Source organism: Micromys minutus (assembly GCF_963924665.1).
Source record: "Micromys minutus genome assembly, chromosome: 2".
NCBI lineage: Eukaryota > Metazoa > Chordata > Mammalia > Rodentia > Muridae > Micromys > Micromys minutus.
Window position 1 is genome coordinate 64,150,490 of NC_137971.1, and position 15,339 is coordinate 64,165,828.

The window sequence follows — 15,339 nt, forward strand, 5'->3', positions numbered from 1 at the left end:
AGCTCCAAATCAGAGGCAGAAAGGTCCCTAATTCTGCCAAACGCTATTTGCAAGGGGATGGAAATGTCAGCACTCGGTTTTTTAATGTTCTTGATGAGTCTGTCTTGGTGGCTCTCTGTAGTTACTGTATCCCTTTTAAAGCAGTATGGCCAGCCCAGAGAGGTCAGCATCCACTGCATTTGCCCCACCCCTTCAGCAAGACAGCAAAGCAGAATGACCATGGCGGCTCTGCAGTCAGCAGGTCCTGAGCAGACTCTCATACTGCCATGGTCCCCCCTTGCTACTCAGCAGAACCTCCAACCTGCTGGACCTTTGACTCTGCTCTGCCTTTGTAACTGAGGTCTCTAAATGCCTTGCAGCCTGCAAACTTGCCTGCCCAGGGGATTTGGTAATTAAATGAAACTTGGAAGATAGGTGTGGTGGTACACATCTGTAATCTTCGAGGCTGAGGCAGGAGAACGGTGAGTTCAAGTCCAGTCTATGCTACAAAGTAAGACTTCGTTTCTGAAGCACAGACACCTATTAAGATAGGAATCTCATACCCAGAGGTTATGTACCTGTAGCCCCTGCTTTCCTGTAAAGTTAATTTCTCTGTCAAATAAACTTGTAGGAGTAAGCCACCAGGTCAAGGCATATAGGCTGGAACATGTGGAGTGTCTCCTCTGGCTTTGATACATGGGTTAGATTATTCTGGAGGGTGCAGAGGGGATGGATATTACAGGATCAAAGCACTGGGCTTTAAACTTGGCTTCTGGAAGAATCGCTACACTCACTCAGAGTTACAGGGAGTTGAGATGAGTCAGGGAACTTGGACCTGTTTCCAGGTCACCTAGCTTTGGCTTTCTGACATACCATTTTTATGTCTAGAAGAAGGCTCCTTTCTGCCCTAAGAACATGTTCTGAAGAAACATCTAGAACTTCAGCAGCCATCTTAAAATACTCATTAAAAAAAAAAAAAAAAAAAAAAAAAAAAAAAACTTTACTGAGGGAAAGCTGTGTCTACTGATCTGCCAACATAGAGAACAATCGGTCCTAAAGCCCCTCTCTTTCCCCTTTCTCCCTCCTATATTCCTCCTCTTTTTCCCCTCTCTTCCCTCCTCTCTTCCCTACTCTTGACACTTCCCTGGTACCTTTGCTCTCCCAGCGTTCTCTTAGAAGATTTTAGGAAAACTTTTTCTTCCCATTATGGTATGAAGCTTTTATAGATGTGGGATAATAGTTACATTTCCGCATCCGAGGGTATTCCTTACTTTTGTGATTTCTGAAGTGAAAGTGCCTGCCGGGGCCTTCCCAGCATGTGCATTCATCTAACACACCGGTCACGCCTTTAACACACATGTGTAGATAGCTTTGTAAATACCAGTCTGAAGTTCTTGGAAATGATAACTTCTTTCCTTCTTAATATAAAAAATAAAGCTAAATATAATTTGTAAGTGTATAAAATGCATTTGTCATTCTTGCTCTGGGCTTCATGTAGGTATCACATATACCTGAAAATGGAATTTAAATAATCTTCCAGAGCAGAATGCCAATAGCTTTCAAATCTCTCCTCAGCCTTTCAAGTTGGCCAGTGAATAGAAACCTCACCACTGAGCCACTAGGCAACTCTGAAACCCCGTTTGCAGATAAAATGAGCAATTCAAGGCATGACATGAACATTTATGAAATTTATGGATTTGTGTTCCAGAATTCAGATTAAAAAAAAAAAAAAAAGGAAGAAGAAATGTGAGTTCTGGTTTTTAAATACTTTTGCAAACCTCATGCAATTTCTGCTAAGCAATGCAAAAATGATCTACATTCTACTTTCCACTGGGTCTGAGGCGAAGTCCCATAGGAGGGAGGCCGTCCAGGTGTGGCCCCTCTGAGGTCAGTGCATCAGACACAGCTACTGGGAGCAAAGTACGGTACACACAGCCTTTCCGAGCCTTCCCAGAGTGATCTGAAGTAAATGATCTCCAGCACAGAGCTGAGACTCCGGTGTGCTTCATAGGCTCTCCAAGGTCAACAGAGAGGGAGAGTCTGAGTTCACAGGTAGGCTGTATGAGACTTGGCAGTTCCCCGAAACTGGAGACCCAGCAAGCAGGTCTGCACATGGAAGGAGGAAGGTAAACATTTCTCAAGCTACTGCAGCTCTAGGTTCTGTTATGATTGAAGGGGCTGCAGAAACTCTGCTCCTGACTCCCTCCACTCTCGGCTCACACAAAAGCAAATTCAATCTCTGGGGATAGGACACTTTTAGGGTTAGAGGCAGCACAGACCACCCTTTCCCATAAGGCATCCATTTTTAAGGATTCATCTTGACCAAGAGCAATTCCCCTGGTGTGATCACTGCAGAAAAATCAAGACCATTTATCTCTTAAGTCCAGGGACGGGGAAACAACACAAAGCTGATGCTGCCCGAGGAAAACAGTTCCTCAGATGAGCGGCTCATGGAGTACAGACCCAACAGCCACGCTCTTCCTTCCTCAAACTGATTCAAATTAGAGCAATGTGTGAACAATGAATCAAAACAAACTTTTCAGTGCAACATACAAACAACAAACAGAAGCAGATTGAACAATAAGGCTCTAATACAATATAAAGTAAACACTGAATATATCCTAAAGCCCAGAGGGGACTCGTTGTAGAGCTTGGCTGCCGGCCTGGAACTTTTTCTATAGACCAAGCAGACAGAGCCACCTTTGCCTCTCGAGTGCTACCATTAAAACCTGTGTGTACCTCCATTCTAGCTGGAGTAAAACCTTTCAGATCAACATCTCATGAGGTATATAATACATCGTATCCCCAGTTGAGCCTCAAAATGGACAGTAAGGATTTCTACAAGTCATCTTACCAAGATATAAAGATTTGTTTTATGTCTTGTTTTTACTTTATGTATATGCATGTTTTGCCTACATGTTTGTGCATGACACACACGCAGTGTTCAAGAAGCATACAGAACATAACAGGACAAGAAGAGAGTGTCAGATCCCCTGGACCTGGACTTGCAGATGGCTGGGAGCTGCCATGTGGATGCTGGGAATTGAACTCAGGTCCCCTGCAAGTGTATCAAGTGTTCTTTATCACTGAGCCATCTCTCCAGCCTCTGAGAGTTAGAGTTTAATCTTCAGCAAGGAGAGTTCAGGTACATTTGTTTCTCAAATGAATGCAAGATCAGCTTTTAAAAAGCACCCAAGCTTCAAGAAGCAAAAAGTCTCAGTTAAAACTGTTAACTAAGCTAATCTAAATACATCAAAAGAACCTATAAATAAAAGATAAAGGCTCTTGTGGGTATTTATCATCGAGACCTGCAAACGTGCAGTCACACTTTCAAACTGAAACCTCCATACATTACAGCAAGCTTGACTGATAGGACTCAAGTGGAGAGAAATGGCAGCCAGAAGGGAAAATCCATCTAAGTACCAGGAACTCATATCCTAATTTTTATTCCCTTTGTGTAGCTGGTACCACCAAAAAAATCATTTTCATTAATTTTCAATAAACTATAGCTTAAGCATTAGCTTGCCTTTCAGAACACAAATTAATCAAGCCTGCCTCTGCTCAGCCCTAAAAAGCCATCTTTCTTATTATTAATAGATATTTCTAGTGCCTTCTGGGGCAAGTGGTTTGTTTGTATCATTATTGTCATTGTTTTGCAACTGGGTATCTCCTCAATTGCATAAGTACACTGAAGAAAATATAAGCTATGTACATTGATAGAGTAAGTTGGAAGTCCACAAAGAACCTCAACAGAATGAGAGGGTCACCACATCTGGGGCGTTGGTAAGCTAGTAACAGTTTGTCAACACTGTCCACAGAAAACTATAGGGTTCATGAGGGTGCTTCCCTCGGTGTGGTGCTTTTACCCAGATTGCTTGCGTGCTAAACGAGTGACCTTCTTTCCCAGGCATGTGAGGAGGGCAGCTTAGGTGCAGGTGCATCTTCATAACTAGGTGTGAGGAGCAAAATTTGACTGACCTTTAACCTCACTTGACTGGAAAGTTTTGAAAGGGATAATGCCAACAGCCCTCAGACAGGTTTCCCTTCCCCAGCAGGAACATCACCAAACTGGCCTTTTCTATTACCCTTTCCGGGAGTAGAAGGGTATTTTGTGCCTAGACCCTAAAGGACTAGAAGATTCTCCATTTGCTCATGCATACGTTCATTGTTCACAGCATACTTCTTGGTCATCCACTACACTACTGATATATGCTGCACACTGCAAGTTCACCGGATCCTTTGCCTACATTCTGATGTAAAAAGATAAGGCAAACTGTCTACTGGCATGGAGGGAATCCTCCATGACGATTGGTGTAGAGTTTAACTTGGGGGCAAGGAGGCAGATGTTAGCTTTTTATTAGGAAGAAGTCGGGCAGAGGCTGCATCCAAGTTCTTGTGACCAGGGCTCGTGCTAGACATCACTTGGACAAAGAAAGGATGGAAGCCACCATGTTGAAACTGAAAGCAAGTGGAGGGCAGACAAAAGATCAGCAAAGGGCTCCTGACAAGTAGCCCCCCCCCCCCCCAGAGGTCCTCCAGGGCTCCTGGAAGGCACCAGACAGGCAACTACATAGGTCCCAAAGGTCACCTCACTCCCAAATCATCAAGAGGGTAGGAATGAGTACCTCAAATTGTTTCACCAGTAGTGGAAATGACTGATGTGTCTAGTCTTGGTGTTAACCCTTAACAATCCACTTTGATGAGACATGGGCTCAGTAAGGATCATACAACTGCCAAGCCTGACTCAGCTGAGAGGCAGCTACTGGGGAAAGGAACCTAGTTGGACCATTAACTAAGAAGGCCCACCCTACTTTGGAGTAATCAATAGTTGACTCTGGAGTAGTTCATGAAAAGCAATTTGATATTCTTCTTAAGAAGCTTAAAACAGTGGATAAATTGGTTGTTGTGTGAGCGTAAGGACATGAGTTCAAATTCCCAGCGCACACAGAGTTAGGCACGGGATTGGATGTGTAACACTGGTGCTGAAGGGCAGGACTGTAGAGAAAGGGGAGGTCCCTGCTCACTAGCCAGCCACTGAGCTATAGATTCAGTGAGGAACCCTGTCTCAAAATATAAGGTTAGTAGTGGTAGAGGAAGACACCCTTTGTGAACCTCTGTCCTCCATACATGCACACAACACATACATATATCACCCCAAGTCCTCCACACATGCACACATACATAGATCACCCAAGTCCTCCACACATGCACACATACATATATCACCCAAGTCTTCCACACATGCACACATACATATATCACCCAAGTCCTCCACACATGCACACGTACATATATCACCCAAGTCCTCCACACATGCACACATACATATATCACCCAAGTCCTCCATACATGCACACATACATATATCACCCAAGTCCTCCCACACACACCCATACACACCACAAAGCTTTAGTCACAGGCTCCCTAAATCCTGGCATACAATAGCTTACATCTATGTTGGCTCCGATGCTTACAACAGATGTAGATGTTTCTGTGGATATATTGGGAAAGTCTAAATTCACTTTAGCAATGGAAGAGCTGATATATAAACTAGGTACACTTCCAGTACATGATCTGGCAAATTCCTAGTGAGTTTTCTGATGCAGAAACAAGCTGGGTCTGCTTCTGGGGAAGCTTCAGGACCTGCGAGGTTCCCTACAACATCCAACTCTACTTTTGAAATTTAATTTCTTGTCAGTAGCAGAGGTATGGTGTGCCTCTAATTAATGTCACTTTAAGACTGTTATATGGGAAAGCCCATTAAGATGCTGACACAAACAATGGCTCAGCTATCAAGAAGGGACAGCTGGGCAGGAGTGCAAAAGAAAAAAAAAAATGGCACCAGGTGAAGAAAGCTCAAAGAAAAAAAAGAGATCAAAATTAAGAGGATAAATTAGATAAGAACATAAATTATCACAAAGAACAGAAAAACGTTCTTTACATTTTTTTTTTTTTTTTTTTTTTTGTAAGAAATGCCATCTCTTGCTGAGGGTTATACCCACAGGACTAGGATACAGCCTTTGTGTTAATTCAGTGAGACAGTTCCAACACTCTATGTAACCAGTGTTTTCACACACACACACACACACACACACACACACACACACACACACTTGGAGGGTCACTCCAAAAGTTAGCATCATGCCAAATGCTTTTTTTTTTTTTTTTTTTTTTTTTTTTTGCTCAGTATTAGAAATGTGACCTTATTGACAATTAATACTCCCTTTAAAAGACAGTAAGCTACAAGGTCACTTACTGTCCCTTGGACTGTGTAGAGATTTGGGGGAAGGATCCACAACACACAGCATACAAACTGCCAAGAGAAAGATTCTCCTGCATGCTGCAGTCAAACCACACTTAATACAAAGACTGGTGTAGCCACCAAGGCAGGTGAAGAACTTAAGATCCCTATGCTTTCTCTACCTTTCCTTTCTCTCTTTTATTCTGACCTGCTTGTTTTTATTTTGCATGTATGGGTATTTTGCCTGCATGCATGTATGTATGTGCACTATGTAAAGTACCCAGTGCCTGTGGAGGTCGGAAGAGGGTGCCGGATCCCCTGGAACTGGAGTTGGATGGTCATAAGCTGCAGTATGAATCTAGAAAGAAACCAAACCTGGGTCCTCTCCAAGAACATCAAGTGCTCATAATCTCTGAGCCATTTCTTTAGCACTCTTCTTCCTCCCCTTTTCCTATTCTCCCTGCCCCCAGCCCCACCTCTGCTTCTTTGAACACTTGAACTACATCTCCCATTCCTTTTGAACTCCTAGACTTTGGTAGCTCCCCACCACCAATGATCTCTGCAGCCCTGGTAGCTGGAGTTCGAATCCTCCTACCATGTTTGAGAAGTGCAGCTTCTACCAGTGCAGCTGAGGTTGCTGTCATTTGTGGAGGAAAGTATATTGGCATCACTGTGACTACCGAAACAACAGAACTCAGTCAAAAAAAAAAAACCACTATCAACATTACTGTTGACACCAGAAAGCCGTTTTTGTATGAGACACTGCTCCTCGTAAGGGAGAGGGTGACCTCATGCTGGACTTCCCCCTATCTGCCTCCTCCCTCATGCTCATTGTCTAGGTCATCTTCCTTCTCTTCCCTGCCCTCTCCTACCCGTCTCACCCTTTCTTCCCTCCTCCTCTTCCCCCCCTTTTTCACCTCCTCCTTCTCTCCACCCCTTGCTCTTCTTCATTCCTTCTATTTTCCCTCTTGCCTGCCCCTCCCTCTACATTTTATCCAGACTCCTCCTCTCTCTCCCCCACTCCTCAGTTTTTATTCCTTCTGATCTTCTACCCAAACAAATAGTGCTTGGCTTTTGCTTTATCTTGTTTTTACTCAAGAACCGTGTGTTCTGTCTCTTTGGGATCCTTCAGGCTGTCAGGGACAGCAAGCAGCTTGGCTGAAGATAAAAGAGGAGCTATCAGTAACCCTTCTCTGACACCCCTTACACCCTTTGTACCACCTAGCTTTCCCTGATAACTTCATGAGATGCAGACAGTCTCTCTCTCCCATCTCCTGGCCTATGGCATCTCTGGAGCCCAAGACAGCACCTTGGCAGCTATCCTTCCTCCTTTAGCATCGCTATGGGGTGCCATAAAAACCACTGCAGCAGCTCAGCTCCCTGTCTCCTGTCTTTGTTTCTGCCATAATTTAGGTCTGGTAAAAGGAAGCACTGGAGAATCCCACACAGGAACTGTTACCAATGTTTCCCACAGACACATACTAGTACCTATGAAAGGGATGCACTTGTAGAAAAACACTTATTTATATATTCAGGGACTTTACTAACAAACAGCTGAAAAACTGGAGCAAATTACTATCAAAGCATTCAGTTGCTAGACTAGAGTGCTGAACTGAACTCAAGGAGAGCTGGCTGGCCACTACAGTGAGGCGTCCATCTGATTCTCTGAACAAGGACACCCTGAGATGCAGGCTGTACTCTGCAAACCACACTCACTGTGTGTTTTTTTTTTAAATGATGTAAAACCTTGATGAGAAATAAGGTTTTATATCAAAGCAGAAGTGACTGAATAACTGATCTCCCCCTGAAGTCCCCTGTGGACTGAATTTATCTAAATTCTGCTTACCTATAACACTGAGTCCTTGTCCAGGTTCCACTGATCCCAATCATGTCTGGTTACCTGGATCTTTCCAGAAAGCCCATCCTAACACAAAGATGTGTCTAAAGAGCATCATCAAGGATAAAGAAGTTCTGGGTGGCTGATTTGGATTCTGAGTTAGACTGGTATGCTAGAGCCAGGAGGAAAAGGTGCTCAGGGTTAGGGATATAGATCAGTTATTAAAGCAGTTGCCTTGCAAGCATGAGAGGTCAGTCACCAGAAGCCATGTATGTGAAAAGCAGGGTTTTTCAGCAGGCTTTTATAATCCCAATGATCAGGAGATGGAAAGTAAGGACAGACTGACCCCTGGGAGCTCGCAAATAGCCTTGTCTACTTGTTTCAGGCAAACAAGTGATCCTGTTTTAAACAAACAGAGGAAGGTGCCTGAGGCTTGAAACTCAGAGCTGTTCCAGTTGCATGCACTTTACACAGGCAGGCATGCTTCTGCCCAGATAACAAGCACACACTCATGAATGGGGATGGGCAAATAGATGGGCAGATGGGCGGGCTTTAGACTGTTCCTAAAGAATTGTCCTCTGGCCTGGGTGCTGTTCCTGGTGCTAGAGACTATTTCCTCAAATCTAACAACATTTATTGTTAAGACTAAAAACTTACAGGTCATTACAGTGGGGCAGTTAACTCATCTTTCCATATGGAGTCCAGAGGGTTCAACAGTATGACTAGAAATAGTCCCAAGTTATCCTTCCATTTCCTAGGGCATTCATTTCTGACTATATTGACCAGAGTCATATTACCCAAACAATCCAATGGGACCAGGTATTGAATGGAGAATGAACTTACAATCCAGTATAAAACGTGGATTTCTGAATGCAGTCAAAAAGAAAACTTTACAAAGTCAGCACCTTCTCAGACTCCCTGGTTTATATTTAGGCCACTACCTTAGGCGCTTACATCTGTGAACTTCTGATTCACCAGAGATCTGTGACTTATTGTCCCTGAAGAAGCTTTTGCTGTAGTAGTCTGAGGTTTGGCATAGCTCTTCTTAGTTACAATAGTGATGCAGAGTGACAGTCCTTCCATTCCCTGACTTCACGGAAAGGGTTCAAAGGGGAGAGGGGAAAAGCACTGAGTGATTACCCTTGGTGTCCCCTGACCTCAAGCAGAGTGAATCTGTTATGTCTGTATTTGCAGCACAGACCCAATTCACATATTGCAGCCCAGTTATTAATGTGGCCTTAATATGATTGGTGAAGCCAAATTCTAGAACTTGGAAGGTCCAAGATCAATAAGCACAGAGCACAACAGATTCTGTAGTTAGGAAGACTGCACTGAGAACACTCCTTTGATGGATAAAACTTCAGTAGGGACAGTGATTGACAAGAGCTGCTGGCAGAGAACCCTGGGGTGAGTTAGCCACACTGGAAAGGTCAACATTTTACATTTTCTCACAAGCTAATCCCTCTCTTACTTGTTTGATTCTTTTAAATGACAACCACAGAAAGAATACTAAAGGAACTGTTGGAAACATTTAGAAGGGTCTCTCCAAGAGAGGTCCTGGTAGGTAATGACATCCTGAATGTAAGTCTCAGGAAAGCTGACGGAAAATACCACTGAGAAAGCAGAAATGTGACTGGCCACCATTGGGAGACCATCCAACCCTCCCTGGTGAACTCTACCACTGCTGAGCATTTCATAAGCACTTAACATCATCACAAACAGCTTTTTGATAGCAACAGCCATGCCTTGCTAACTTGGAATAGAAATGTGTGCTTTTTACAAGCAGTTAGCATAGTCAGCTCAGGAGATCTCAGGAAAGGAAAGTTTCATGTTAAAGCCTCCTACCATCCTAGCAGAAGGTCCTCTTGTGACTCTGTGGTGCCTGAAGCCTTTGTCCTGTCATTTTCGGAATCACTGACTATCCCAAGCTGCCAATTACATGTAGTGAAAAACACAGGTCCCTGGACAGAGGCAAGGCAGCACAGAGCATCAAAGGCCTAGGGTCTAAGAATAATGAGATCCTGGTCCTGGAGTGTGGTGGATTCTGTTCCATAAAATGAGAAGAGAATAATTAATTGGAAGACTCCAGGCACTAATACAAGTGAGACTCTTGAGGCTTGGAGGTGGCTGAACAAAGATGAGAAGTGATGGGGTGTGGTAGAGAGATTGTAGTGAGGTCTACGGCAGGAAGAGTCCAGGAGCTTGAAGTGTACCAATGACGGTTCCCCAGACAGTGGTTTCGGGACACAGGAGCCTTCTTTAAGAACTTAGAGTTTGGATGTGGCTAGCGCAAAAGGCTTACTGGTAGGTGTACTGCTGGCCCACTGCTCATACCCACTAGGATAGCAGCACTTGTGGGCAACCCAGCCTAGCATATTGACAGGATATCAGAATGGACAGACATTGTCACAGCAGGGATGTGGGATCAAGTACAGTTTCTCACTGCAGGGGTGGGGGGACAAGAACAAGCTGAGGGCCAAGCTCAAGTGAGGAAACTAAAGAGTGCCTCTGTACACACCCAAGGGATGGAGAGGGGCTCTGTGAATACCCAAAAGTTTGGAGAAAGGCTCTGGCTAGGATGAAACAAGGAGGCAGGTGTGTCTCTGGGGCTTACCACTTGGGAGAAAGAGATAAGAACAAGGCACTGTCTGTCATACATGAGGAAGAGCCAAGGGAGATCACGAGGTCCACGTGGAAAGGCCAAATATGGGTGTCCAAAGGTGCCTAGTACAGCAGAAAGACAATCCTAACAATGTAATATCATGATTGTAACTCTAAAATGCAACTCATCACAGGAAATGTTTGGCCACACTTTGACGCAGAATATGGTCACTTGATTAACAAATAAACTACACCAAACTCAAATAAACTGAATTGAACCCAAAGGCATGCCTGTATTTACTGAGTCCACAGAGACAATGTCAGCACTGAGCGGTCAATGCTTCTGTCAGATGTTTGCAGAACACAAAATATAAATGAGGAAACAAATGTTATTTTCCATTTGAAACTCACAGTGCATACACTCAGAGTGTACACAGCAGAGAAGGTGACACAAACAGAGGCCATTGGTGTTGACACATCCACTGTACACATGGTTACTTTGCTGGGAGATGCTGTTTATGCAAATCTGCCCCCACGGTGATCAGAAACCAATCCAGATGGCGACACTTCTCTTACCATCAACCAGACAGATTCAGTTGTTCATGTTTGACCCCTGGTGCAAATGACATTTAGATTAAAGTACGCATGCATCTTAGAATGACCAGAAAGTCCAACTGTGGTAGTTTGGAGGGAGCATAAAGCACCACATACACATTTGGGAGGTTGAATGGTTTGAGGTATATATTCTAGGCGACCCTGACTTGGTAAGAAAAAATCCTCCCCATCAAAGCAAAGCAAGTTTCAATACAAATCTACAAGAAAATATGCTAAAGTTCGTTATTTTATTATGAAAGAGTCAGAATACCCCCCCCCTCTCTCACACACACACACACATACACACACCTGCTTGATCATCACAGTGCATTGAAGTCAGCCATGTTCTGTCCTTACAGAGTCATTACTTGCAGACAACCTAGTCAGAGAGTGCATCAGAAATCTTGACAATGGGAGAGATATAGTTACAGAAAACAGCAGCTGTTTTCTCTACAGACCCAGGAAGGAAACAGTCTAGGATTTATAGACCAAAAGGCAAACCCAAAGAAATTATATGCATATTCATTTATGTATTAGATCACAATATTTATGGTCAGAATGAAACCTTTGGAGAGAAACATAATTTAATCATGTTACAGATAGTATTCTTTGGATACTTTTTCAAGCATTTAACAATGTAAAATCCATCCTAGGCACACTAGACAAATATAGGATGGGGTTAGGATTTGATCCAGAGGCCATGCATGTCAACCCCTGCTCTAGCAGGTCAGGAGGTGGTAGGTAAGAAAACCAAGCAGGTATCAGCCTCAAAACCCCCAGTTTTCTCCTGGAAGATATTTTTAACTACAATAAACATAAAGTTACCCTGAAACATTCCACTCTCCGTGCTTATGATGCAATCAGATTACACATTTCATCCAGGAGCGTATGTTCACATTCTAAATTTAATTTCAGTGACATCTTGGCTGTGGACGTGTACTGGCTGGTACCATAAAGGCAGAGACAGAAGCAGAAGGGTAAACACCTAGGCGTCAGTTCCTATGATCACAGCATCTCAGGAGCGCCTGAGTTGAGGCTTCTGCTCTGTGAGGCCAGCGACTGACCCAGCCCACCCCCAGCCATCGATTGTAACCATCTCCTGTTCTTATCTTGTAGGCTTTCATATCGGACGGGGCAAGACACAGCTAATTGTGACACGTGCAGGAACAGTGCATGTATTATCTATAGGTATGTTAACATTCTCTTCCCACTTTGTTATTCTGAGTGACAAATGCTGTTTACCCACAATTGCAAGAATCTTCGGGGGCCATGCTGGGAAGATTACATTGGACAAAAAAAAAAAAAAAAAAAAAAAAAAAAAGGAAAAAAAAGTCCTTCGTCAACCATAATTCTAGGCTATGTCTAAACACTTATCCTTCTGCCCCACCCCCCAACCCTCAACCCCAGGTATACAACCCCAGGATGAAGGAGAGCATAAACACGTTCATCTTGTAAATGCACCTTTGTGGTCTCAGGAACAAGAGTCATTTTGATAGCTTGCTCCCTTGGAATCTATAGTCTTGAGCACAGAACTGCACTCTGGCAAAGTAGTAAAACATAAGCCCTTAGGATAGTATAGATCAAAGTCCTAAGTGTACACGGTATGGGTAAGCCCTGCTCTGTAACACCGCATGTACAAGTGTTTTCAGGGAACTTACGAAGTCCATGGTCTTGTGACATGATCCCCTCTCAGGAAATGACAACTGTTTGCCATGTGGTTTTGCTTTATGATTTACACATTGTAATAACTGACACCCACTAGAATAGGTCAGAAACCTTCAATAGGCAAAAGTTATATTTAGGTCCCTGACAATAAATTTAAGATTTTTGAGGTATGGTCAAACTTTGAGAAATTGCTATCTTTTGAGGTTTTTTTTGTTGTTGTTGTTGTTTTTTTTTTTGTTGTTGTTTTTGTTGTTGTTGTTCTAATGGAGAGATGTGTGAAAATTTTACAAACTGAGGCCACAGTGACAGGTGTTATGATTTAGTTCATTTTAAACATGAAGACCGAAGTCAAGAGCCAAGAGGGACGCCATGCCTGGGCTGCTGTGCACTGTACTGCAGTGGTGAGTGTAGTGCTGAGATGCCCTGATGTCATTTCTAATAGTGTAGCCCTTATGGTGACAATTCTGGTTTCCTGAGGGCACCTAGTAGGTTTCTCTATAATGGTTGTGGTCATGAACATTCCACACCAGCAGCATCTCCACAGTGGCTGTGGTCACACATACCCTTTTCCTATTTCCAGGTCAACATTTAACAATAGTGTTGTTTTTATGAATTGAGGCAATGTCTCATTGTGATTTTGATTTGTACCTTCTAATGGTTAGCATTTTTTTCTTACACCTAATGGTTATCCGTGTATCTTCTTTTGGGGAAAAAAAAAGTTTCAGTAAGACGTAAAATTATCAAAAACCAGTTAGCGATAACTTAGTAGTTAAATATGCGTAAAAATATAGAGAGGATCCTCCTTGCTCCCCTATTTAGAAACAAGTAAACAAAAACATCACTAGCACTGCATAAAGAACTCAAACCTGGACAGTGTGGGAAGGCTTCATGTCACCCGGGTTCATACCCATCCGTTGTGTGCTGACAAACTAAATACATATGGCTGTAACCCAAGCTGAACATCCTAGATAGGGCCTCTGTTCTTTACAAGTGGAACTGGGTCGTGTGGAAAGTATGTCCAGGAGCTAGCAGAAGAAACCATATCTGGACACACACACTGATTCTGACTTTCACAGGATGATGCGTGGAGTCTGAAGGAATAGATCACAGCTAGGTATGCATGACTGGCATCTGATGGGTAGGAAGATACCAGGGATGCTCCCGATACCCTGTAACACATAAAAAAGTCCATGACAATGAAGTTACTGTGTCCAAAGCATCAATAAAGGTAGGATTGAGAAGGACACCATGTTGAAAACCCCCTACCCCATGGTTTTAGGCTAAGGCAAGGGGCAACAGGGAAGGAGCCAGGAAGCCCCTAGCATCCCTAGCCAGGGAATGAAGCTCTTGATCGTTCTTGGCTGATGTCCATGTGAAGGTGAAACATCAAACACCACAGAAAGGCTAAAACTCCTCGTTCTAACTCAGGGAAAGCCTCTTTCCGGTAAGCATGCCTAGTAGGAAGTTGGCATGATATCCACACTGTGGATAAGAGCTTTGAATCAACAGTAAGGGGCTTTGGCCAGAACATCCCAATCTGAATTAATGACATGAATAAAATTAGAGCCTGCAAGTCCATTAGGCAATTCCTCCCTGGGGTTTAGCACACTTTCAGGGCCAGAGTTCAGCCAGTCACCTAACATAAGAAGTCCGAAATGGAAAAGATTTCTAGAGAAAGTTCATGGGGTGAACATGTTCCGGTTACAACTACTTAACATTTTGTGGGTGACTGAAAAAAGAATTTATTAGAACACTGTCCAAGGTAAATGAAAATAATTTAAATAAATTTAGCCCTAAATCCAGGGGTGACCTGTATAAAAAGTAATATTAAAGGTGATTTTAATGAGTTGGAAAAGGATAAGAACTTGTCTTTGGGGGAAATTAGCCTAGAGTTACCATGTTGAATTGGCTCAAACAGCATTCTACGTGAAATACATTAACCAAAGGTTTCTCATGCACAATACCAGTAAGTGTCCAGACATTAGAAGAAGCCAGAATCTGAGGAAGACTCATGAAGAAGTCAGCTGATTCCACTCCTTCCACTGCATAAACTAGTAGGTGCGGATCAACTCCCAGAAACCTTTTCATCATTGATAACAGGACTGGGTGGGATGAATTTTCACAAACAGGGTAGAGAAAAGGCTTTTTACTGCCCCACAGACTCCAGTAGACCCTGGACCAGTGCTGACCATAAGCAGAGGATAGGGTAGAGGAAGAGTGGAGTTTCTCCTCTCTCTTCCAGAAAAGTAGTTGAAAATTATTCCATTCAGAGCAAGATGAAACATAAATACATTTCAACTCCAAAGACATGTTGCACACAAAAGCTATGTTAGCTTAGTAAGCAAGTTGTAGAACATTCTGTGTGTTAGCTTTCGTGTTAATTCTGGAGTTTCCACAATTCCTTAAGTCCTTCTTTCATTGC

The 15,339-nt window shown here is 43.2% G+C and overlaps 2 protein-coding genes across 2 annotated transcripts in view; one reads left to right on the forward strand and one right to left on the reverse strand.

Annotated features, from left to right (window-relative positions):
- DOCK1 (dedicator of cytokinesis 1) overlaps positions 1 to 15,339 on the reverse strand; it is a 475,815-nt gene that overhangs the window by 240,460 nt on the left and 220,016 nt on the right. The gene's annotated exons all lie outside the window — the stretch shown is intronic.
- INSYN2A (inhibitory synaptic factor 2A) overlaps positions 1 to 15,339 on the forward strand; it is a gene marked incomplete at both ends in the record, with an annotated part of 33,553 nt that overhangs the window by 6,995 nt on the left and 11,219 nt on the right. Inside the window, one exon of the mRNA XM_080912400.1 lies at positions 12,369 to 12,440. Coding sequence (XP_080768526.1) covers positions 12,369 to 12,440 — 72 coding nt within the window. The remainder of the gene's footprint in view (positions 1 to 12,368; positions 12,441 to 15,339) is intronic.